The sequence below is a fragment of the Phalacrocorax aristotelis genome, chromosome 6 (genome assembly GCF_949628215.1).
Source record: "Phalacrocorax aristotelis chromosome 6, bGulAri2.1, whole genome shotgun sequence".
In the NCBI taxonomy this organism is placed as follows: Eukaryota; Metazoa; Chordata; class Aves; order Suliformes; family Phalacrocoracidae; genus Phalacrocorax; species Phalacrocorax aristotelis.
This window is the reverse complement of record NC_134281.1, coordinates 17,094,817-17,120,457: the sequence shown is the minus strand read 5'-3', so window position 1 is coordinate 17,120,457 and position 25,641 is coordinate 17,094,817. Positions and strand designations below refer to the sequence as shown.

Sequence of the window (25,641 nt, the reverse complement as noted above, 5' to 3'; positions counted from 1 at the left end):
TGAAGATGGTGTTTTTCTTTTATTCTCAGCCTTGCTAAAATACATTATATAGTTTTAAGTAACAGATTTCTTTTCAAATTACTTTTACAAGAAGAGACAAAAGCATATTCTCAAATTCAGAAGATGGAGGTCTGAAGTTCTTCCTTAAACATGCCTTCAAAATGGAGGTCTTTTGCCATGAGCTCTTCTTCTACATCTTCTAGGGCCCATTGATGATCAGTCAATTCTAAAGCTTCCCATTCCGTCTGCATTGATAAACAGAGGTAAAGAAAGGAAAGCAATTAAAAGTAGTTCGACAAGAACTATGCAAAGCAGTGCTTACCTTAAAAACTGCAGCAAAACCCAAGTTCTGTTAAAAACCTGGCAATCCTCTCAACTCTCTGAAATCTGAGTTTTATGCCTAATTGAGTATTAGACAGCTGGTCAATGCAAGGACAGCACAGAAATCAGAAAAATTACATGACCTACTTTTTGAAAACCCTCTAACCTTCTGGAATAGTAATTTTTTCTAAACCAGCTGTCTCTAGAAACAAAGCTGATACTGTTTGGGGTGGAGGTGGGGGAGTCCAAGTGCTTCATGGTTACTTAATTCTTCAGTTCCAGAGACACTTGATAAAAACAGCTACAAGCCAAAAATTTTGCAACTGATCACAGAACTGATGTGCCTCATTAGACTGTTCTCCAACCAACAAGCTCCCTGGCGCTGCAGTGTTTATTCATTCATTAGCCAGATGGTCATAGCAGCCCAAGAATAGAATTTCATTCTGAATATGAGAATGATCTCCACTACTCATTTTCCATCACCTACGAACACAAGTGTCTCCTCCTCTTAGTCCATTAAGTGTTGCTCCAGTACGTATTGTGAAATAAGCTGCATACAGCCTGCAGAATCACATCATGCAGTGCCCATCAAGAGATCTGTATTTCTTGGCCAGAACACTTCTCCTGCAATATGGCCTTTGTGTCTTTGTTCCTGCTGGGGACCGCATAGCATGTTTAGGTCCCTGCAGGTCTGAACGGCAAAATTGCTCTGGATAGCCAGTACTGGAAAGGAAGCGGAGGGAATGAGCCAGGAGAGTGCATGGTACTGGCTGGAATTGCACCCCAGTGCTGATGGTTTGCGACAGAGCAATCAAAGCTCCAGCAGAGCTGCGAACTGCAGCCACCCTCTTCCCTGGCTGAGCCTCTGGCTGGGTTATGTGGGGTTTTTAGCCAGGAAGGTTACTGATACAAGAAACTGTAGGAACAGACCATTCTGACTTCCCAGGCAGCAGCTTGTATGTGGGTAAATCTCTACTATAGCACATGAGAACAGAAACCAGGACCTTCCATTCATGCATAAACAAGGGTTTTGAAGGGCAGAGGCAGTCTAATAAGAAAGTGCCTACAGAGACTGCTCGGGAGAACTTCAAGACAGTCAAATCCTGACAGATTTTCTGTTGAGCTAACTTGTTCACTTGATTTTTCTCACCCAAGTTCCAGCACATGCCTGCCAGACTTGTGCTCAGTTGCACTATCAACACAATTGTTTGGGAGCCAGCTTCTGCTTTGGAACTAGATCTCAAAGGAAAGAAAAAAAATCTTCCTCTGCAAAAGCAGAAAATAGCACATGAATTCAGCTTTTATATCACGAATGACTAACTAATCAATCAGGTTTACTTCAGTGGATTAGGGCTCCGCCAGACCCAGGGCACCTTCCATACCCTTCATGAGTTGTCAGCTCTAATTTTAGGAACACGAATCCAGAGCAATTCCCTTATTTGACATGGGAAGAGGCCAAGTTACATATAGCCTCCAATCCTGTAAGTTCATAGCAAACAGGTGTGCCGGTGGGAATACTGTACCTTAAATGCTTTGTTAGTATCTGCTGGCATGGCCATTGCTGCCCCTGTCATTTGTTCTTGCATCACCCTAGACTGATCTGCAGCTACGAAAGAGAAATGAGAGGTTGATTTTTACTTGTCATTTAATCAGCATTTCCTGGAGCACAGTGCCACCAGGCTGGTTTCGAGCTATAGACTAGAAAGTTGCAGAAATGCTCAGAGCGCAATACTAATGTGTCAGAGTTCTCACAAAACATCTTGTTCCCACCCCCTATGTCTTAGCTAAATTTACATAAAATACGCAGATAAATTGAGGAAAATACGGTCTTCTACATTCCCAATACCCCAAAACCAGTATCTGTCCTGCCCTGCATCTAACATTAAGAAATCTGTGCAGCTTTCCTTTAAAATTGATACTTGCTAGAAGTAAAAGCAAGCCTCAGAGCAGGACTTCTGCATCCCAGTTTGATGGGGTTAATTACCATGGACATATGTTGAACCATTAGCCAATGGCTGGTGCAGAAGATTTGAGTACTCGCTGCAGGTGGTGTCAAATGTGGCCAGTGGAGAGTAACCTCACAGAAGCAAGGGGGGTTTTTGAGAGCTTTTTGGCTGGAAGTTTAGAAATCCTTCCCCAGCCTCCCTCAGATGTCATCCCATGGAAGGAGAAGCCAGCTCGTTCACAGAAATGACAATGTCTTACCATTATCTTGGCCCAGGATGAGAGTATAAATGCTTCTGAGTCCAAACACATTCAAGAAGTACCAGGAAGCAGAGCTCACCCTGATAAATCAGAACAAGCATGTTTGATTTCAGTTCAAAGCTGGCTTGTGACCTCATTTCAGAAGCATGCACAGACCACTCAAGGGTTATTAACACATTCAAAATTTTCCAAGTGAATATTCAACCTTGCTTGCTGAGGACTCAGGCTTACCAGGACGCGTCTAAAGTGAGCAGTTCAATTCCCTGCTGCAACATTGGTTTAAAACGCAGCGTCAGAGGAAATGGGACCTTTGCTGCAAGATAAACAAAAAAAAAAGCCCAGTTTCACAAAGTGACACTACATAATTGCAAAGCAAATGGCAAAGTGAGTATAGTTCTTTTATTAAATCTAATGTAGTCTGAATGCAAAGTATACAGTAACATGTTAACATGTACTTTTGGAAAAGCTGTAGTTCTTTATTTTAATATGAGAAGACTTTTGCAAACTTATTCAAACAGCCGAACCATCACAGGTATTGTTTCAGTGACTGTTAAGGGGAATGTCTTTTATTAAAGAAACAGTTATCACATAAACAGCAAGAAAAAAACCCAAAGGACTGAAAATTTCAGGAAGTATTTTTGATGCAATTTTGACCCCACACTGCACAGTAACCAACTCCCTGGACAAGTTCAGAGGAAAATCCACTGTGTCAATTTGAAGTTTAGGCAGTTTTAATAAATTTAAATATTGGGTGTGCTGCTACAATTGTTCCCAAATATATGAGCTATTTTCTCTGTCACCATGGCTGGTACTCTGAAAACACTTTTCCTTCCTTTGCTGTGGGGCAAGCAAATGAATGCAGTTCATGGAGCGATCAGCAGCAGTGCCACAAGCCAAATTCACACTGCATCCAGATAGAGAAGCAAATCTCTGATGCAGCCCAGACCCTTAAGGTCATCACCAGAACCACAGCCAGACCCATGAGCCATGTTATTCCAGGCACTTACTTGTGACAAATCCCGAAAACGTCATGTTGATCCAACCACCAATGAGGATCATAGGCAGAACATTGGTTACATTCCCTTTCATCATATCTGTCAACATGGTAGGATCTGCAAATCACAGATTTAATGTAAAGCAGCAGTGTATCATAATAAAGGGAAAAACACTACTTCACCAATGTCAGCTATTTTAATCAAGAAACTACATGAGAGATAACACTCCTATCCCACTATCCATCCCACATCTGTTATTTTCCACTCTTGTAAAATACTTTGCGAAATGAGATGAGCCGCCAGTGTGGCAGTGGCTGCTGCTGCTGAAAGGGTGTTGTGTTCCCTGCTGTGTCTGACCCCAGCTGCTTTGTCTGTGTTTGACTCCATCACTTGCTCCAGATCGTTAAACATGCTTGACTCCTCTGCAAGCTGATTTAGCTAGAAAAGGGACAACAACCTATCCAGCTAATTTGCTTGCTGAGGTCTTTGGCCACATTGATAAGTTAAATCAGTTTAGAGAAGGTCCTGCAGGAGGACACGGGTGAGAGCAGGACTTCCCGCTTCTGGCAACACTGAGGTGGTCGTGGTCTTGTGAGATGCTGCAAGCAGCTGGAGGCTGAAGTCAAGCAAAATGAAGTGACCTAGCATGTTGCTAACAAAAAGAGCGATCTCACTCCTCCCCAATGCCCAGCTGCACAGTCCCACACCCTCCCTCATATTCACTGAGCTCTTTGCAAAGGTGATTCACCTTCCTACCTTGGCAGAAAATTATAGTTTTTCTGCCCAGCTATATTTATGGTACCTTAACATACCTGTCATTGGTGAAGGAGGCACTACCTTTCTTTTCGTTTTCTTAAAAAAACCATCCTCTGGGTTATTAAAAAAATATTTCCGGGTCAGGAAAGACTGAAAACAAAAAGAGCCAATGCCAACACCATAAGAAATGAAAGGACAGAAGTATTTTTTCTTGCTCAGACATGCAGACATCTTATGAGCTCTTTCATAACACATCCTTCTTTCTTGGAGAGGTACTTAACTGCCCTTATCCTCTTAAGCTCCTCACTTTTCTGCTTGCCTGGGTCCACAGTACCAGCTCTCTGGCTTTCTAAAATTCTTAAAATAATTCTAAGAATTCTCTGAAGAAGAACCCACATTAATTAAAGAGCTTTTAACGCTCTGTGTGAAGTTCTCACTGGCTCAGTACTGATACCAGAACATCGGATGTTTTCATTCCCCCCAGCTGACTTCCAGATTTTACAATATATTTAGCTGCAACTGAGCCAATATGAGCGACCGATTTTTAGTGCAGCAAACATTACAGCCAGCATTGTATGACTACCTCATTATCCCAAGCCATTATTAAATCCCTGTGTATTTGTAGGCAGGTATTAAGAATGACAGTCTGGACGCAGACTTTATTTTAGTATGCATTTAAAACACCAAGAAGGGGAAGCTAACGTTAATGTCAGGGAAAAGACAGGTACAGCAGTCCCGTGTCCAGGTTTCCTAAGCATCTGCTGTTGACTGTGCTTCTGGACACTACTCTGGGCTAGGGGAGACCAGCCAGGCTGCCTGATGCCCTGAGGGACTTGTACAGAGGCTGCTGGGCGCCTGGGCGCACCTCTAACCACGGTGCTCTGCTTGCACAACCGCTCCCTTTGCACTTGCTTCCGAGTTATGCTCTTTGTCCACCACAAAGCCATTCATGCAGCTCCGTACCTGTTTTGGAATGTATTTTCCATTTTCCCGAAGGACTCTGCTCCGAATCAGGACTTGGCTGGAAAAGACACACATCGCGTTAGTGGCAGGGCTGCAGGTGGGAGCGGGAGCCCAGTGGGGACAAGGGGGGAGCCGGGGAGAGGCAGACGTGAGGCAGCGACGGGAAGGGTGGTGGTGGTGTGGTGGTGGTGTGGGCGGTATCCTGAGCAGAGGCGGGGTCGCAGGAGGGGAGAGTGTCTCTGAGGGGGATCCCGGGCCGGGGGGAGGGGTCCCGAACCGAGAGGGGGGATCACGGGAAGGGGCTTCTGAGGGGGGTTCCCGAGCGGAGGGGGCTCGGGGTGGGGGAGGGGGGTGGCCGACGGGGTGTCCCTGGGGCAGCCCTGACCTGTCAGACACCTGCTCCTGAGTAAGCCTCTTGTCGCTCTGGAGGAGGATGGAGACGTAATGCCGGATCATGCCCACGAAGAAGGTGATGAAGACGATGGGCAGCACCACCCACAGCCGGATGTTGGAGTCCAGCAGCAGCTCGGGCTCGCTCATGGCGGCGCTACCGCCACCGGGCCCGCTACCGGGCCGTCGCAGGCCCCGGCTCTGCTTCCGCTTCCGTGACCAGCGCTTCCGCCGGCGGCGGAGGCGGAAGGACGTCACGGCGCGCCGGTGGCGGGAAGCTCGAGCGCGGAGGGAGCGGCGGCTCTGTCGCGTCCCGGGGTGGAGGGTGCGTCCCGGGGTCAGCGCCCGGCCCCGACCCCGACCCCCACCCCGGCCCCAGCCCCAGCCCCAGTGAGGGGCGTCGGGACCCCGCCGGCCTCCCCCAGCTTGAGGGATCGTCCGGCTGGAGGTGACGGAACGGTGACGTCCCCCGCGAGCGCTCAGGTGAGGTAAGCGGGCCGCCACCGGCGGTTCCAGCGCCTGGAAGCAGGTGTGACAAGGAGAGGGCTGCCCGGAGGCGAGCGCTCCTCCGGGGCCTGTCCGCCTGCTCTCGGGTTCAGGGGAGCTGCTGAAGGATCATAGCGCTTTTTTTTTTAAATTGTTCCACTCCGATACTTTATGCCACTTACTTCAGTATCCTCTGCCGAGTCGTTGAAATATAGTGTGAGACGATCGAGCATGTTTTAAAAATAATTTTTAAGTTTTAAAGGCGAGCCAGGGTTTGCTTTTCCCTTTTCAGTCGCTGCCGCCCTCCAAGCGGGGACGAGTCGGGCGGAGGTTTGCGCTGACAGCTCCTTCGGCAATTGCGCTGGGTTGGGCACACGAACGGGGCCGGCTAACGTGGTTGGGCTCATGAATGCCACACCGCCAATCCTTTGTAGCTTCCTCTGGGCGTGGGGAGAGGAGCGCAAGCGGACACCATCTCAGACCTCTGAGTTACTCACTTTAACTTGCTAATTAATTTACCTGGCCTCTGAAAGAAAAGCTAAGCCTTGTTCTATGAGAAACTGAATTTTAGAAAAAGTGATGTATTGCGCTAGTTAAATATGACAAGCTCAAAAATCTCAACCCGTTCAGCAAAAAAATACGGTGTGATACTGGTTAACCAAGCATTCTGCTTTTCTTCAGGTGATTTCAGTTTCTGGAGCATTTCCCTTTACTATTCACTAATACATTTTAGATTTGCTTAAGAAAACCTGCTTTAAAATCACATCTCCTTTGCTTACTTGTCTTCTCACTGCATTTTTATAGGCAACAACGAAAGTTTTGTTACCATGGTTTCAAAAAGGAAATTGTCAAAAACTGATACCTCTGGAGAGGGCTGCAAGACCGACTTGCTGAGTAGGTGCCCAGGTACGATCTTACACGGAACGGAAGCCGTTGGTAGAGGCACTGGCTCCCGGGCAGGGAGAAGGCAAAAATGGCAGTTTTCGTAATGCCATGAGCAAGTTGTTAATGACGCTGTTGATCTTTAAACACTTGTTCTAATAAATGACAATAAACCAGCAATGCTAAAAGCAGTACTGTCTCTTTTCTCAGTCCCTCTGTTCTTATACCTTCAATCAGTGTATATCATCTTGAGCTTCACTGCCTTCAGAGTCTGCCGATTAATTGTGTCTGATCAAAACTGACATCTATAAATTAAGCCACGATAACCTCTCTACAGAGCTGGAGGGAAGATAGTTCTTTTTTTGCTTTAGCAGATGCATGGATATCTAAGAGACAGGCCTGGTGAGAGAACCTATATTAAATTTGTGCTTTTCGGTCCAGAGGAAAGTGTGTACTCTAGTGTTGCTCATAATCTGTTAGTGGGTACGTCTCCCATGGGAGTAAGCCACCGAAGGTGTATTTTAACTGTCTTTGGTTGTGGATCACTAAAAGGGGTGAGTAAGAAATCCTCCTTTCTGGTGTCATGCTGCAGAGGCAGCTGCTTTGTAGGATCTGTGCATTGGCATCTGAGTCTGACTGCTATCGGATAGCAGTGCAGTTTGTTGGTCTGGTCCCACAAGTCTATTCCTGTGTTCCTCTAATTTCTTACTAGAAGGTTAATTTTGAATTAGTTGTTTCTGTGAATGATCCTTGCTGTTTTTATTGCAGAGTATATTTGATGTACTATGTCTTGTTTTCTTAGAAACAAAGAAGTCACGGATTTCTGATAAGGAAAAGACCTCTGCCTGTGCTGGAGTGGAGGATGAGGGAATCTTTGAAGAGCTCCTTAGAACATCAGGAATTATACTGAAAGCTGGGGAGGGACAAAATGAAATAGGTATGGGTTTAACACTTGTTCTCTCTGCTTGTATCTGAAAACCCGCAAAGGGGACTGATACAATGTAAAGATGCATTTTTCTTGCAGAGCAAAAATGCCTGAGCCAGCTTGTTCCAAAGTTCAAGCAAACCTTCACCTGGCTTTTTATTTGTTATGTATCTCTTGAATCACACAGGTCCTGCTGACTTCAATGCATCACCTAAGCTCATTATACCAGTTTTTTGGGTGTATACATGCTAAGTCAAAAGACTTCTGAAAGTTTGTCAGAGGTATATGGAATAAGATTAGGCTGCATCTGTGATTACAGTATTGAGTTACAGAGGCAGGAGCTCTGAAACAGGAAAACAAAGATGTCATGTTGCCTTTTAGCTCAGACAAGGCCTTCAGGAATTCATGTGTTAAACCTTAACGCTATTAGTTACTCCCAGCCCAGACTGGAGAAGGCACAAGTGGTGACACTACTCGGACTTTTGCTAACTGGACTTCTCAATAGAGCAAACACAGAAGTATTGGTGGATGGGCTTGAGAGCTTGTACTTAGTGTAGCTGCTGTTATGATGTTGTATGGATTAAATATGTCTGGTTCTTTATTTTCTTTTTAAACTTTCTCCTTAGCTGTAGATCAAATGGCTTTCCAGAAGAAGCTCTTCCTGGCCCTGGAGAAGCACCCTACTTACCCAGGCGTAAGTAACAGACTATACTTTGGCAGGAGCCAGCTTTAAAAATGTTTGCTGTGTAGCAAAAGATGCAAATGCAGCTGCCTGTCCCTGCTAGTCCCATACAAAAGTATGCAACACAGTAACTTATCTTGGATTTCTGTGGTCCAGACTCTCTAATTCTCTCAATGTTGCCATCCCAGCCTTTTGGTCCCATTGTTCTTTTGCTCTATCTGTCTCTTCTCGGCTGTTATGTCTGAATAGTCAGACATACTGATGACCACTGTGTGCCTCAGTTAAACCAGCCTTGGTGTGCACGCTCCAAGTTTGGTTTGGCATAATTCCAAGCAAAAGTTATGCACTTCCACCACCGTGCCCTGTCAAAGTAATTAATTGGCAATATTATTCAATAGACAAAGACTCTTAAGGGAGAAAAATCATTTGCTTAACTTCCTAGCGGAAGCTGTGTTTGGTTTTGTGTTGGCTGGGTGCTGGCAGCAGTAAAACTGCCACAATGTGGTGCTCTGCTCCAGTCAACAAGCCCAGAGTGAAAGTCATGAGGTCAGTGATCTGAATCTGGCAAATATTTTTTGGGTGCAGTTCTTGACACATTAAATGTTGCTGTTTCAACTGGACAGGAAGAAAGGCAATGCCCTTTTAAAGTAAAATGTGAGACTGTTGCTTTTGAGTTATTCTATAGAATTGGAACTGGTTTAGACTAAAGTTCATTTGTTATCCAGCTTCTTTTCCATCTCAATTTCTGTCTGTCCACAGTTCCCTGTCTAGCTCTTCCCTGTTCTCCTCATCGGCTCATAAAGAGCATCCTAAAAGACAGCAGTTGATTGGGGTGCCTTTTCAGGAAATGGGTAACTTCTCTCTATTTTGCAGGTAGTGAAGCAATTTATCCGTGGCTTGGAATCTCATATCAAGGACAGAAACCAGTTCAAGAACTGCCTCTTGCCATGCACTCCCATACGGACTGAGGGGTCGAGGTCAGAGAAAATGTATTTTGTCTTTCCCTTTAGTCAGAGCTGGTCTCTAGCTAAATGCCATGTAACATTGAGCAGAGTGGAGAGAAAGGCCACAGCTCCAGCTAATACACAACAAAACTTGTTTGTTATGCAAAAATGGCTAGTGTAATACATTGCTATTTGATAGCAGTAAGTTTAAAGTGCTAAGTTACAGAATTTACTAGGTGTGGCATGTGTTGCGGTCCATGGCATTTTATGGCAAGAACCAAGTACTGGGCCAAAAAGGTTTGACAGAGCTGGTGAAGGTCAACTGTTTTTTGACAATTTTTCCAGGAGATAGAGCTTAACCACAGAGACTTTTGCACAGCTCACACTAGTCTTGTAGAGGGTAAGCTCATTCAGAACCAAAATGCCGTTTTAAATTTTTTTGTGTGTCTGTGGTTACCATACGTTACCATGAGTTGTTTTAAGTGTGTTTTTTAAAAAAACCCAAACACTAATGGGAAGAGTTACAGCCTGTTCTCCTAATGTGTTTTTATTACAACTGTAGTGAAATCTTTCATCTTGCAGGACTCTGGTGCACTCATATTGTGAAAGCCTCATTAAACTACTGCTTGGAATTAAGATCTTACAGGTATGGGCACCTTAGTTCGCACTTTGCAGTGGTGTTGACTTATTTAGGGATCCTTTTGCTTACATAAGTAGAGGATTAATGTAGCTGGTTGAGAGGTAGATGAGGCTGCATCTGGAATAGTGTCCAATATCTTGTTTCTTTAGGGACACAAAGATGCTCAGGGCCTGGAGGACATAGCGTACAAGAAGAGACAGAGGGAACTGGGTTTGTTCAGTCTTGAGAAAAGAAGATTAAGGGAGATCTTGTGGTCTTCAAATGTCTAGTTGCATGGTGTAGAGAGAACAGATCCAGACTCTTCTTGAAGGTGAACATGGGCAGGATGAGAGATGATGGCTCAGGTCAACCATGGGAAATTCTGATAGGATATAACCACTCCCAGTGTGAAGAATGTTTTCCTTAAATGCTACAACACGTAGGCTAGAGAGGCGATGGAATTCCATGATTTGAGGAATTTGAACCTTGGAGGTGTTTAAAAACAGGCAAGTTGCCGAGCAACCTGCTGCCGAGTTCATTGAGTTGTGTACAAGTTGCATCAGGTTGTACATGGAGTTGAAGATGACAGATATCTCATCAAGGCTTGGGGAACCTTAGAGCAGCTGTGGATTTAAATCCTCTTATAATTAAAATGTTTTAGAAGTTCTTGTCTTAAATTCATTTTTAGAATTGCATTTAGGCCAGGGTTAAAGGGGGGGAAGAATTAGACCTGCAAAGGGAACGGCAAGAGCACATAGGCTCTGTTTTCAAACTTATCTAAAGTCAATGCTGTACGTTCCTATGTGTGGAAAGCAACTCAGCTGGGTCTGAGAAAGACAGCTTGGTTTGACCCAGAGGAATTGTACGTCCTGCCCATAAACTCTGCTTCTATTAGATTAAGTGGAATGTTTATTCCACTCTCAGCATTTGTGGTTTTCAGCTTGCAGGCTGTATGCCTTCTCTCTGGCATTAGGGAACAGATTTCCTAAACAGGAAATATTTTTGTCATTTTCAGTCTTTTATTCTCTGTGCATATTTAATCTTTTGTGAAAGACCAGTTTTGGTGGCAGTGCCACAGCACAAGCAGTAAATCATCATCCTAACACTGTCTTTTTGCCTTTCTTCTAGCCTGCTGTAATAACACTGTTGTTGGAAAAGATCCCTGAATTCTTTTTTGACATGTGAGTATAGACTGTCTTCTCTCTGCCTTGAAATGAAATTTCTTCTTTTGGAAAATCACCAGCTATTTGACTTTAACTATTTCTTCAAATTTACCTGAATGGATGTTTGCACTGATGTTTTTTTTCTTCATACGTGTGTAAAATTATCTGTGAGGTACCACGACTTTAAACTTGTGGGTGCATAAAGCAGAAGACAAATTTACGGAACATGAAATACAAACATACCTCATGATTTATTATGTTTTTTGTAGCTACTGGCACAAGCTTTGGAATTATTTCAGCAGAGGGACTACGGAGTGTCTCATTATTTAAAAAAGATGAAGGTGTCTGGCAGAGTTTTAGGAGGCTGCTAGATGCAAACAGACCTCCTTTTAAAAATATGGACTGTGTTCAGACAAGCTAAACGGAAAAAGCATCTGTTGGTTTTTGAATGTAGAACAACACGGCAGAGTGAGATAGCTTGAGGTGCAACAGAGGCAAGACTTGAACGCTTAAGCTGTTTTTCCAGTGCCCTGGATGCTTGTTACAGAGTTAGTAGGGCAGGTCAAGGGATAGAAAGCAGCTGAGGCTTGTCCTGATACAGTATTTTTTTCAGCGCTGAGTATCAAGCAGGAAATAAGTTATGCACAGAGGCTGATTCTGAGAAGTTGTCTCAGACTGAAATCTTGTTAGAGAAGGGTTTAACACAGTCAGTCGCAAGGACTGAATTGTTTTCACCCAAGAATTCTAAAGGATCTTGGATGTAAAAGTGATAAGCTGTTAATTGTGCTGTGAACCCTTTAGTAAGTCTTAAAAATGGATATTGTTAACTCTTGTCTCCTATCAAACTGTAAGAATAGTGAAGTTTTTTTCTATGTATTAATGACCAGTTAAAAATGGGGGGGGGGAACGAAGAAATAAGTGGTCCATTTTGCATTAGGAGGAGGATGGTCCCATGGAGATCTGGGTTGTTCAGCCTGTTTGTAAATGAAAAAGGAAGTGAAAAATGAGGTAACAATTTCTGGTTACAATTTCCAGGATAACCTAATCTAAAACTAATTGTGTAGAACAAAAGAGTTTTTAGTGGACTTTCTACTGGTTTTTGTTTGTTTTAATTATGGGACAAGAAACAACATTCATTATAGCTAGTCTGTAACCACACCTGTACTGATGGGCCAACTTCTCCCAGACCTGACATAGAAGCATAGACCTATCAGACCTCTGCAGGGTTAATCCGAGTCGATGTCTGCACAGGGGACATTCAATGTATTGACATACTGTAGGTAGGGTAGGGAGAACTTGGTTTATCCATGCGATTTGGGAACAGCCAATTTATTAATACATATATGCTCACAGACCAGTGTGACCAGAAGCTGCAGAAGAGGGAGGGCATCTTAGTACAGCTGCATAAACCTTGTTTTGTTAAAGAGTCAGACTAAAAATAATCCTGATTTTATAAATACAATGACAAACTTGGTGTTTTCACTGAGGATAGGTATCTTGTATGGGTGCTTCTTTTTGTTTCTTATTTTTAGTATTAGTTCCATGCTTAGCAGTAGTCAAAGCAGCAAACAGAATATTAGGGAAGGAATTGGGAAGAAAACTGAAAACATCATGTCACTGTAAATGCATGGTACAATCACATTTTGAATGTTGCATGCGCTTCTGGTCAGGCTGTTGCAAAAATAGCTGAACAGTTTCTATGTAAGTAGGCAAAAATATTCTAAATAAAATAGAATTCTGCCTGCCTTCAAAGGAGATGACTGGCAGAGAGATGACAGATGTCTGTAAAAGCAAGAAAGATTTAGAAAAGGTAATTGAGGAAGGTTTAACCACTGCTTCTAACTATTCAAGGCAGTAAACAAAAAAAGCAGAAATACTTTTTCAGATTATGCATAATTACCCTGTTGAATTCAGTATTGTAGAGTGCCGAGGAGAGAAGTTATAGAGAGTTGTGGATTTTTTTTCTTTTTTGTAAGGCTTAGGGAAATTAATGGAGGATAAACGTATTGCTGGATAGCAGACACGATGGACTGGGTACTAGCTTCTGCCTTGGAAATTTGCTAAACTGCTTATTGTTGGAGGCTGAGTGGAAGCTCTGAAAAGATCGCTCTCTGAATGCCGTTACCCAAAACTTATCCAAAAGCATCTAATACTATAGTTGGGATGGGGATACTGGGCTTAGAGGAGACTTAGCCTAAGTTAGTATAGCCACTCTTACTCCAGCACAGGAGATCTGAAGTAAGGTCATATTGTACATTTTGATTTTGTGCCATAACTTAGGATGTTGTCATTGGTAGTGTACTGAAAGAGGCTGGCAGTATGCCTGTTTTGTGTATATAGCAAGTAAGAAGTAGGGTTCTTCCTAGACGGTGCTGAAATCTGTCGGGGTATTACTGATATTTTCATAATATGATTTTGATGGTTAATTTGAATTGCATCTCATGGTCTTGCTGACCAGCAGCAAAGCTTTTGAGTGCCTCTGTAGGTCTGACTAACCTGTGTTTCATTTTTCTGCTGTTCTAGTGTGGGAACCTTTGGAACAAATTTTCCCCGGCTCATCGTCAATCAGTTTAAATGGCTTGACAAGCTTCTTGACAGCCAGGTGGGTGCTGATGGTGCATTCACATATATGGTTTTTTCAGTCAACTTTGGAATGCCTCTCAGGTGGGATGAGATCAATTATTGTGCTAATGAGAACAGATGTTGTTTTCATATTTACATGCTGAAGGAGAGATTTAGTTCTTTCTGTTTTCTTATGATTGCCTTCAGTGACTTTTAAAAATCCCCTTTTATTATTTTTACTCTTCCCTTGCTCTAAGTCTCCTTTTTCATAAATTTGTATCTGTACGTATGTATCCACATGGGTGACCCCATTTTAAAGCTGTTGCTGGCAGGAAGTTACGATCCTCTCTTGTTTAATTTTAGCAGGAGATATGGGATACTTGCAAGCATCTAGGGATGAATTCTCTGCTTCTGCTTTGGTGGTTCTTTTCCTTCTTTCCCTAAGTCAATCAGTCTCTGTGGGTTACTTTGTACTGGAGGGCTGTTACTAGAGAGTCCCAGAATTGACTGAATCGAGAAGTCATACACTGAGAAGCTTGCTGTTGGGTTTCTCAGTTTCCTTTGCTCACCAAGATAGTTATATCCGTAAAATACCATTGTTCCATAAAAGTCTATGCTATGATTCACGACTTCAATAGGACAATGAGTTAAGGTACAGTTGGCCTAAATCCAGACAAATGACTTCCTGAGTGACCTTACATGCATAACGTTGCTGTGCTAATGACCCACTTGCTCACAGTGAGACTCATGCATTTTACAAGTGTTCCCCTTTTCTACAGGATCTTGTCAAGAAATTAATGCAGATGGTTGGTGTTTCTCCTGTACCAATCCAGCATGATATTATCACCAGTTTACCTGAGATCCTGGAGGATTCCCAGCAAAGTGAGGTTGCCAGAGAGCTCAGGTACTGATGATTCTGGTTGGTTCGTTTGTTTTTCTTCTTTTTTTCCTTCTTTTTTGATTGTTTTTTTTTGTTTCTTTCTTTTCCTCCTTGTGCTGCTTAACAGAAAAAGACATCACATGTTAATACAGGTTGCACCAGGACTGACTAAAGTAGTAGGACAGCAGTCCGTTTCTGATAACATTAACATTCAGGGACAGCTAGCACTGGCTTAGGACATTTCATTTGTGCTGTTATGCTCTTAGAGAGATCATCTGAATGCTCCAAAAGTCCTTTTATCCAAAAAATCACTGAACTCTTGACTGTATAGATAGGTAGAATCCAGTTAAATACTCATTACTTTTGCTGGATCAGTCTGTGATCAGACACTTGGATATTACTATAGACAGCTTTTGGTTTGGTTTGGATTCTGCCACATTTAAGGGTCAACATTGTTGTTATTAATTTAAAAAACCCACAACACAATAAATGTCTGCATGAAGCAGAACTTTCTGGCTATATTATATAAGTCTCAAGCATTTACTGACCCAAAAAACAGGGGGACCTAATGCCAATAGCTATTCTCCCAGACAGCGCTACCATAAGCTAGCCTTTACATCTGTCTTTTTTAATAGTGTATTCGTTTACACAATCTTTTTTTTTCAGTAGTCTTAGCCTATATTTAATTATACACATCAGTGTTTCTAATTCATATCATTACATAGATCACTTACATTTATGCTGGTGTTAATTATCTTTTCAAACCTGTGGTCATTATTTCAGCCTACACCTGCAAGCGGGGTACATCCTGTTCCTTGTACCCTCTCAAAAGTAGTTGTAGCTTTGAGTTTCCATTCTCAGTTTACTGTTTCAGCTTCTAGATTAAAAAGCTCCACACAATTAAATTTTTTATGCCCAACTCCTCAGACTTCTGTTTTCTCTACTTGTAGTTTTTCAAAGTCGAGAATTTAAACAGTATCAGCAAAGCTTATTTATTTCCATATTCTTAATAGCCTCTACCCATTTCTGTTGTGGAAAAGTACTCATTGCTTGTCGTAATGAATTAGGGAGCATAAAAAGAGTTACCAGGAAGCTGAAAATGATGTGTTTTTCAACTAACACAATTCAAGTAGAACTTTTTGCTAGAGGAAGTTTATAAGAAACTTAGATGGCAGCCAAGAAAGATCAGTCGAATTTCAGGAAAGGGAAGTCCATGAGGCTGTTAAACGCAGCTGCAGTCCCTTAGTCAAGAAGGTGCCAAACCACAGCTTGCTGGAAGCCAGACCAGTTTATGTAGGATGCATTTGTAAATAGTTGTCCAATTCTCAGTCTGTTTGTTCCCTATTGACCAGTGCTGGGAAAATGACGCTGAATTAAATGAATATCTGGTTGAGTCCATTATGCCTTTCATTACATGTTTGCAACGCTTAGAGCAAATACTGTGACATGAGACAGAATCATAGAATCATTAAGGTTGGAAAAGACCTCCGAGATCATCAAGTCCAGCCATCAGCCCAACACCACCATGCCTTCTAATCCATGTCCCTAATACCTGGGTTTGGTAGCAATCTCAGTTACACTTTGCTGATGGTCTGTCCATGGGACAGAAGTTGTGGGTGGAAGGTATCAGGCCCAAGTGATGTGTATGGTGAAATCATATACCAGCAATCTCACTCATTTTTTCTATTTATAGTGAACCCAGGACCTTCCAGTTTTCAAGTTCTTGCTTGAGGCTTGTACAAGGTCTTTGCCCATGCTCCCTGTTTTTACAGAATTTGAAAAAAGTAGATTCTTCATATATGCTTCTAATCAGCAGCCACAGAATCACAATTCGGCATGTTCAGAGAGGAGTGATAATTTAGGGAACAAGTTTTCCATTATGCCAGTAGCATATGTTGTCATCAGCTTCAGAGACTTTTTTGCAGTGATGATGAAAACTACTGGAATAATGCAATTTACTAAAGATCCATTTATGGCTCTATTAAGAGGATAATTTGTTTTCTTTTCCTTGTGTATCAGCTGCTTACTAAAACAGGGCAGACGGCTAACAGTTCCAATCCTAGATGCCCTTTCTCGTCTGGATCTTGATGCAGGCCTTCTGGCTGAGGTAAGAGCTTTTACTGAGCAGTTGAGCAGAACCCAGCCTCTGCTTAGCAACACAAGAGCTAGAACTATTTGGTCATTCAAAGTATTTTGCTAAATCTGACTCCTATAGGCCTTCAAAAGTCCTGAGCTTGCTGAAACTGGAAAGGAGTCAGAGAAGCTAAAACTATTTTGGAAACATTCATGAGGGGTTTGGTGAGGAGCAGAGAGAAGTTTTCTGGCTGTTACAGTACGCATTCAGAAATTTCAAACACATCTGTTTTAGCAAATGCAAAACCACTTTGTTCTGCTGCAGTAAATTTTTACTGCCTATCTTACCATCACCTGATTGTCATAATTATTTTTTTTTTGGAAGTACAGTGAGCAGACTAGACTGCTATTTTCTAAGTAAAGGCAGACTGGTGATTAAATAATTGCGTGATTGTAGATTTTCTCTGCAGAATGCTAATAAAGGAGAAGAGGTGATGTGCCTTCTGTCTTCTGGACATGCTGGATTGTTGTACTTCTTGCAGTTAGGCTTCTTTATGAATAGAATAATGTTGGCTCATTTGAGTGCATTAAATACTATTTTACATAGTCCTGAAAGGCTAGTGCTGCATAACACAGATTCTATGCTTTTTTCTTGTGAAAACCACTTTAAAAATGATGGAGCCAAGCTCTTCTCGGCAGTGCAGAGTGAAATGATATGGGGCAATGGCCACAAAGTACAGCCTAGGAGGTTCAGGCTGGACACTTGGAAAAATGAGTTAGGGACTGCAGCACTGACATAAATTACCAAAGAGGTGGCAGGGGTTAGCAAAGCCAAGGCCAGTCTGATCTAGCACTAACAGTATTCCTGCTCTAAGCAGAAGGCTGGACTACAGGGCTCCAAAGATTCCTTCCCACTAACATAACTATGTTTCTGTGAACCACAGTCTTACAGCTTTCTTCTCAGGTGCGGCAGTCTGCCATGACAATTGTGCCTTCTGTAAAACTGGAAGATTTGCCTGTAGTAGTAAAATTCATCCTCCATAATGTCAAGGCAGCAGATGCAGTAGAGGTACAGCATTTTCTCTATACTAAAGGCCAATAAATTGTGTAATCCCACATGTGTTTTAACAGAGAGCGGTTGCTTCATGCGCAGAAGTTCATGCTTTAATGTTTTCAAGTAAAATTTTTAATATTGCCAAGGGCCATTTAGAAACTATATCTGTCCTTTGACATGGATTTGGTTATGCTTTTAGGCATGAGAATTGAAACCTCCTCCTTTCTGCTGGCTATTGCAGATTTTTCTCATTTGTTCTTAGATTTTATTTTTCAGTGTAAACTTCTTAACTGAAAGCAGTCAAATTGTCTTGAGTTAAACTCTTAGACTGAAAAACTGTGGCTAGGTGGCAACTTTAAGCCTTTGAATTTTATCTTAAGAATTTTGCATTGTACAGACCTTCTAATAGTTTTAAATTCCAGAAGTATCCAACAGTCCTGGGACTGCAACTTGGTAATTCTCTTCTTTTCTCCATTGAGTTCTGTGCTAAATCACATAGGGAAGTAGCCCGACAAGGGTAGTTCTCCTGTTGGAGGACTATTTTCTTTTTAAGATGTAAGCTTCCTCAGTTTTTCAAGTTGCTTTATCTAAGGAAACATACTCAGAATATTTTTAAAATGAACTGGATGTGTTTTGTCAAGCCAGCTTTGCTGAACTATTGAACATGCTTTTTTCATACTTGAAAAAAAAAAGCAGAAAGCCTCAGCTTAAGCCAGATGTGGATTGTGATCTACCCAAATCTTTCAGGGACACCACTGTGAAAACAGCACGTGTATAACATGCAACCCAGTCTGTGCTGATCCATTATAAATTCACAGCAGTTAAATTGGTAAATCACAGGCCCCAGATTTCCTCTGTCATATGTCTTGCTCTGCTGCTAAACAGGATGAAACTAGTTCACAGCAACACAGAGCAGATACAGGTAGAAATTTCATGGAGTAACTCTTCTGCTTTCTGCATGCATGTGCATGACAGTGAAGAGCAAAGTGGGTGGTTCACTTTCTAAGTATAAAAAAAAGTTTGAGCATGGATAAATGCTCATAAGTCTTTACAAATGCATGAGTTTTTGATTTGTGATTTTAAGGTTATTCTGTGAGATTGTGTTTTCTTTTCCTCAGCCTTTCCTTTCCTCATATGTTACAGTGATCTGCGCTGGGATTTGTGTTTTACAGGTGATTTCTGATCTTCGTAAGAGCTTGGACCTGTCATCATGTGTTCTGCCCCTGCAAATCCTAGGTTCCCAGAAGAAGCTTAAAAGCCAAGTCCAGGCCAGGTACTTGAATTGATTTACATGATTCTCCAAGGGTAAGAAGGGATGAGAACTTTGGCTCTTTATCTGGTGTCTCTGGCATACATGGTTACATACATGAGCCTAATTTATCCCAAGTAAAGGTGCTGACATCTTTATTCTTTCCTGCTCGGTGCTAATATAACACATTTGTCAGTCCTTGTGGAGTCAGCTTCCCCTGTCATGCGTGTTGCTCCTTTTGAGCCATCTGCATCCATGTCTGCATGACGGGTATGCAACTCCATTTATAATAATGTTGCTGCTAGTTCCTCTGTTTTAAGTTCCATCCAGTATGTCTTTGGTTGATTCTGTCACCTCTGCTTCTACCCTTTTCTGAAACACTCTTCCAAAACTCCCTATCCTTGCCAGCGTATTCCCTCTAGAGAATGGCTGCTTTAAGTAACTGTTGTGACTGCTAGGATGCCTTGTTCCTTTTACTGCAATATTTACAATGACTGAGTCTCCTTCCTGATCATTTACAGTTCTTCCATGAGCCAAGTAACCACCAGCCAAAACTGTGTGAAGCTGCTTTTTGATGTGATCAAGCTGGCTGTGAGATTTCAGAAAGATGTCTCTGAAGCTTGGATTAAGGTAAGATGCTTCAGTCTCTTTGTTGCCTTATTTAATTGGACTCCTAGGTTGAGCCTGAGCCTTTCTTGTAATCAAATGTGATATCAAAAGACAAATGTTAGCTCTTCATTTTGCTGGTACAGATTTCATTCTGTGTTCCAAATCAGCAGTGGTTTTTCAGGAGTCTGCTTTCTTCATCAGTTAACTGATTTCGCAGTGCTTGCAAGATGGCCACAGGGCTCCACTGTACAGACCCCAGATCTTGAAATGTGGGATAAACCTGGTTCTGCATGTTTATGAGAGAGTTTTGGAAAAAATAATCTTAGGGGTTTTTTTCTGTCTGCAAGAGAGCAAAAATGTATACCTTTATGTTGAAACTGAGCTGTGTGGAGCCTTAAGGTGCTTGAAAATGTCCAGCAAGAAATCCATATTGGCTGGTATTGGGCTAAATTTAATTTTAAATTGCATTTCAGTGTAAACCATAGTACTGTTTCTTGTTCTCGGCCTTTCGTTGCTCAGTACCTTAGTTCCTTTTTTAAGCATGATGTTATCTGAGAACGCCCTCATTCAAGCTGTATTTTCATGCTGGTTTTTTGAGTGCCTTCTGGATTCTTTGCTGTTGGCAAGATCCAGTTTGCTGGCTTTGATAGCTGTCCTGTTGTAGAGGAGAGACATCTGTGAGCAGTATTTCTTTTAGTGTCTGCCTTTTTTGATTTGATTTTGGAATATGGTATCATACTCTAACATGACAGCTTTCTTGGTTTGTTTTTTTTTTTTTTGCTCTAAGGCTATTGAGAGCAGCACATCTGCACCTGACCATAAGGTAATACCTCTGATTCTGCACTTGTCTCTGGGAGTGTCCTTTTCTGCTAGTGTTTTCAAGGGCTTTCTCTGTGGTTGTAGATTAAAAGATTTTTCTAGTTGGAGCAGAAACTGCCAGTGATGCTGCATGGGTGGTTCTTTTTGTATTTGAATAGTATAGCAGCTATCCATTTTCTTTGTAACTCTTAGTTCATCCCTTTTAAATGACAAGGGACAGAGTTACCCTGCTTGAATTCTGTCCCATTGGACTGATGAGGTTTTTCTACAGTTGTGGCTGTCTGGGCTTTTTGAGCTCTTGAACTTCATCTCAGTTTTGACTTCAAAGTGTGTAGGTGTCTGGACTGTTTACTATCTTTTCAGCATAATGTTTGGTGGTTATTTCCTCAAAAAGGTTCTGGATCTGATAGTTCTGCTGCTAATCCATTCTACAAACACCAAGAACAGGAAGCAAATTGAGAAAGTATTGAGGAGCAAAATCCGACTAGGCTGCATGCCGGAACAGCTGATGCAGAATGCCTTCCAAAATCATTCAATGGTCAGTGCTGATTCTGCTAAGGACTACCTCCCCTCTTCTATCTCTCAAAGACCTTGTCAGATATGTAGTCCTGCGCTGCATTATTTATACTGTTCCTGTTATGTATATTTACTTCAGTTTTTTAATTTTTGGTCCCAACCAGTCTCTCAAGGCACGTGGCCTCTATTGTAACTGTCATGTGGGTTTTTTAAGAGATGAGCTTTCCTGGGAATTGGATGGGCCTTTTATTTTGGTGCAAAACCTCCTAGCCCAAGATCTCTACTGTGTGTCCCAGATGTGCTGTTGTCTCCCACAGTATTTTTAGAAGTTCGTATGTTTACATGCACCGCTTCTCAAGTGTAATGGTTTCTAGGTCTAAATATGTGTGTATATATATGGGGCATATGTTTGTAATGTAAGGTAAATTACCATTTACTAAGAGAAAACTGTAATGTATAATGACAAATGACATGGTGCTGCTTGTTGGAGGTAGAGGTCAGGTGAGAAACAGAGTTATGAACTTAAAATTAATTAATTGAACTATAATAATGCCTTCAGTAGGCATGTTTTATTCTGAATATAAGTGGGTTTAATTCAGTTTTAGTTTAACTCCCTTCCAGAATAAGTTAAGATAAAGTATATTAGGCCACTTTACATCTGAATAAGAGCTTGTTGTTCAAAGGAGCTCTGTGTGACTAAGCTAACTTCACACGTTATCTTAGATTTTTCTGAGTATCTTCAGGTAGCGGAGTTGTTCTGTTAAAGTACGGCCAAGAGTGTGTCTATCCTGAGGTTTTTATTTAGTGGTACTTGCTGTAATGTGACTTCCCTGGTGTCACCCATAAGGGATACGCTGCTGTGAGCTCTGCAGCTTTGCAGGTTGGCTTCTTAATCAATCTATAAATCCTTTGTGTGGAGAAGGTTGGAAAAACCCCTTCTGGTGTGCCTTATCTGCTCATGTTGCCTGTTTGTGTGAGAGAGGACAGTCAGAGAAGGCAGGAAAACACCTATTAAACTAGGCAAAGCATTTGGGATAAGCTGTAGCTCTCCCTTTATTTAGGGAGCTGAGTGTGTTTAAAATGAGCAGCAATAATCTCCTCTTTCATGATGTCTGTATTTCAGGTTATCAAAGACTTCTTCACTTCAATCCTAGCACTTGCTCAGATGTTTCTGCACTCTGCGCACCCAGCCGTAGTCTCCTTTGGCAGCTGCATGTACAAACAAGCTTTTGCAGCCTTTGACTCTTACTGCCAGCAGGTATAGCGTGATGGATGGCATCTGTTTTGTTTGTGTTTGTGCTTTGTTCTACAATGTATGTCATGATCCTTTAGGGGGAGAGGATTTAAGGCTGTTGGAAGCCTTTGGAGAGAGGACTATGCTGTAGAGTAGGCCAAGCAGAAGAGTCACAGTAAGTGACTCGAGCACAGAGACTGCTAGGAGGAGCAGGGAGCAAACAGGCAGACATCAGAAGTGACAGAATGAAAAATACTTCTGGAGCAGAGGGGACTGTGCTGGGTTTGCTGCAATTCAGAAAGCAAGCAAGTGGACTGAGATCTAGCCAGGAAGTCAGGACTGGCTGCCAGGGACACGGAGGAGATTTGTTCATACATCCATATTCCTGTTCTTTCTTACCTAGTCACTTTGAGCATCCTCTGTTTTCAAAAACCATTGTTATAATTTGTATTGAAACTTTTTTCCCTTTCCTTGGATAACTTACTGTGATGAAAAAGTTTACACAGATTTCCCTCAGAACTCTGACCAACTTGGACTCCATCTGCATACTCTGAAATAATCATAGACTAGACTTTCAGCTCTGAGTATGAGTTCCTACAGTTTCATGCTGATGTCAGAAAATTTCGGGATAGAATACAGCTCTGCACAACTTTTTTAATGTATTTGCACTTTCTTGGGCACAGTATATTTATAATTAAGACTGTTTCCAGTGTTGTACCTGTATGACTTATTACAGCAAACTTAACAAACAGACAAACAAAAAAGCAACTGGGGGAAAGCCTGAGATGTGAAGGCATACAATGTCATCTGCAACAAGATAATGAGTCTAGTAATATTTTGAGATGTTAAGAATTTCAAAAGAAATATCATCATATGTGATGGTAGCAAAGAGCAGAAGCTGCAGCAGTGTTAGCAAGCAGGCAGGAAAAATTTGGTAAAGAGCTGCTTTATGGAATTGTGAGATCTTTTAGAACTTAATAAAATTCAGGCTCAAGGAGAAAGATATCCACAATATTCAGGAATTAAAGAGCAAACTGAGTAGGGACTTAAAATAATATGGTTGAATTTCAGGATGATTATCTGTACTTCATCAACGTATTCCATAGGAGCAGAACACGGCAGGTATTTTTCTGTTCACATTTCACTATGGTTTCTCTGGGGGCTTTTTCCTCAGGAGGTTGTGACCGCTTTGGTGACTCACATCTGCAGTGGAAGTGAGACAGAATTGGACATTTCTCTGGATGTGCTCACTGATTTGGTGACCTTGCACACATCCCTTCTGATGCGCTATGCCACCTTTGTGAAGGTATGAATATTTCTTGGGGGCATACTGCATTTCAGGACCCTTATACCCCTTTGCCCCAGATCCAGAATAGGTTAATAGTTTTCAGAAATATAGGTAATGGAACAACTCGTACCTGTAAAGCTATCTTTCTTGAGAAATGCAGTGGTCAAAAGTGAAAAGGTATCTACTGTGAAGGGGTAAGCTGTAAGACTCTATGGGGTTTTCACAGGGGAAATTGAGACAGACAAAGAAAAAAGTTACCCTTCCCTGTAACTGGAGAATGCTTACATTGCAGGTGTGGAATGACACCCATGGGGGAAGGAAAATGCTGACATTATTAACATCACCTATTTCAAATACTTGGTAAAAACCTGCCCCCTTTGTGGACTGCCTGTTCTACCACACTGGAAGTATTTGAATCCTAAACCAAAACTCCTGGCAGGGATGGGAAAAGACTTACGTCTTAAAATTTAAAAGAAGAAAGTACTCAATGGGGAGAAAATGGGTTCTTAATACCTAAAAGTGACAAGCAGGGTCAGGCCTGCCCAGTTGGCTGTTTCCAAAAGTAGTAAAAGTGGAGATTAAGGGAAGAGCAAAACAGCAAGGCAAGCATGTAGCAATACTTTTCTTGAACGCTGCCCCATCTGTGGTGACTTGTAGCTTATGGACATTGTGTATTTAAGAGCCCTTGATGAGTATGGATATGTGTATTCCCTGCACCCCTCTCACTTTTTTGATGCACACTTGGTGTTGGTGGACTCCACAGTTTAAGTACACACTGTGGGAAAGCTATATACTTTTTTCTGTTTAGCTGGTTGATTGTCAAATTTAAATTACTTGCTTAAATATACTAAAAAGGCGTTAAGATCTGTCATAAGAATTTGCAATGCAATCTGTCACATATTCAGTGGGTATAACAGGAAGAAATGGGACTCACTTGCCTCCTGGCACAGGGAGGATGTGATGAGGACTCAGGGTTGAAAGTAGCCCTTGAAAGAGACACCCTAAAGCTCCTGCTCATAATTGAATGTGTTGTCAAAAGTGCAATGAGGAGTACTTGCCCACTGCAGTCTGCTGAGAGCTGTTGACCTTCCTCCTGACCTTGTTTGCATGTTCTTGTGCTGGTAGATCATTTACAGATTATGGTTAATACGGACCAATCTTTGGTACTTTACCAAAGCTTGTACGTGAAACACATTAGTCAATGCTCTGGCCAGACGTCAAGGTCTGGCATTGTACCGTGGTTGGCATGCTTCTCAGAGGTGGTTGAGACCCTAGCCAGTTACCTGTAAAAAGATCTGTAGAGCTGCAGAAGCCTGGCATGTTTGACACTAAGCTGAAGCCTCTCCAGTACAGAGAGAACATACAGATTACAGATCTTAGGACAAATCATCTCCCCAAAGAGCTATTTTTTAATATTAAAACTGGGTGAATTTTCTTGAGGAATGTGAAAGTGCTGATCTAATGTCACTCAACACCTTGTTTCAAATCCTGCTCGAGGTTGTCAAGTAGTAGGAGAAAAATAATGGCAGCAAAGAGCTGTGTCAGTGGCAGGAAAGCTAGTGTGGCTCTGTGAAGCAGTTGGACTGTTTTTTCACTGAAGCAGTGGAAGAAGAAATATCCTGAGAATGCCAGACAGCACAGAAAATTCCACCCCTAAATTGTTAACAACTTGACTGTTACAGGGCTTGTAACAGAAACGTTACCAAAACCCCCATAATGTTCATTTTGTCAAATACTTTGAATGCTGTGACCAAACCTGTGATAGAAGATAAGTAGCTGTCACTAACGGTATTGAAGCACTCACAAAATCCTTATGGTAGCCAGGTTGTTCTTCCCATTCAGCCTCTGATAAAATGAATTGCAGTAACTGAGGCCAGAGCAATAGTTCTGCATTTATGTTTCTTTAATTTGAATGCAGCTTTTTCCTGTCTGCTTTTTCCTGTACAAAAAAGGTAGATTTAATTGGCTTCCCTGCAGTTGACAATTGGTATATTACTGGGAAAATGGAAAGGGATCCTTGATATAT

General features: G+C 42.0%; 2 protein-coding genes across 6 annotated transcripts in view; one reads left to right on the top strand and one right to left on the bottom strand.

The window, feature by feature from the left end:
• On the bottom strand, window positions 1-5,858 carry EMC3 (ER membrane protein complex subunit 3). The gene is made up of 8 exons (XM_075096210.1): window positions 5,626-5,858; window positions 5,241-5,298; window positions 4,334-4,427; window positions 3,534-3,638; window positions 2,758-2,839; window positions 2,527-2,606; window positions 1,845-1,927; window positions 1-245 (listed from the first exon to the last, which is right to left on the bottom strand). Exons 1-8 carry the CDS (start codon window positions 5,778-5,780, stop codon window positions 117-119), a joined length of 786 nt encoding a protein of 261 aa, XP_074952311.1. The 5' UTR covers window positions 5,781-5,858; the 3' UTR covers window positions 1-116.
• Window positions 5,859-5,903: 45 nt separating this feature from the next.
• Window positions 5,904-25,641, top strand: part of FANCD2 (FA complementation group D2) — a 57,523-nt gene continuing 37,785 nt past the window's right edge. For 2 of the 5 annotated variants that reach the window (XM_075096196.1, XM_075096192.1), the window contains exons 1-17: window positions 5,912-6,113; window positions 6,921-7,022; window positions 7,801-7,935; window positions 8,550-8,617; window positions 9,479-9,582; window positions 10,132-10,195; window positions 11,297-11,349; window positions 13,855-13,933; window positions 14,673-14,797; window positions 16,793-16,880; window positions 17,799-17,915; window positions 19,073-19,173; window positions 19,671-19,779; window positions 20,546-20,581; window positions 20,972-21,115; window positions 22,217-22,351; window positions 23,502-23,633. In XM_075096196.1, the coding sequence (XP_074952297.1) occupies window positions 6,944-7,022; window positions 7,801-7,935; window positions 8,550-8,617; window positions 9,479-9,582; window positions 10,132-10,195; window positions 11,297-11,349; window positions 13,855-13,933; window positions 14,673-14,797; window positions 16,793-16,880; window positions 17,799-17,915; window positions 19,073-19,173; window positions 19,671-19,779; window positions 20,546-20,581; window positions 20,972-21,115; window positions 22,217-22,351; window positions 23,502-23,633 (1,569 nt within the window). In that variant the 5' untranslated portion in view covers window positions 5,912-6,113; window positions 6,921-6,943. Of the gene's footprint in view, window positions 6,119-6,920; window positions 7,023-7,800; window positions 7,936-8,549; window positions 8,618-9,478; window positions 9,583-10,131; window positions 10,196-11,296; window positions 11,350-13,854; window positions 13,934-14,672; window positions 14,798-16,792; window positions 16,881-17,798; window positions 17,916-19,072; window positions 19,174-19,670; window positions 19,780-20,545; window positions 20,582-20,971; window positions 21,116-22,216; window positions 22,352-23,501; window positions 23,634-25,641 lie in introns of all 5 variants that reach the window. The other 3 variants (XM_075096195.1, XM_075096194.1, XM_075096193.1) reach the window with 3 other exon arrangements.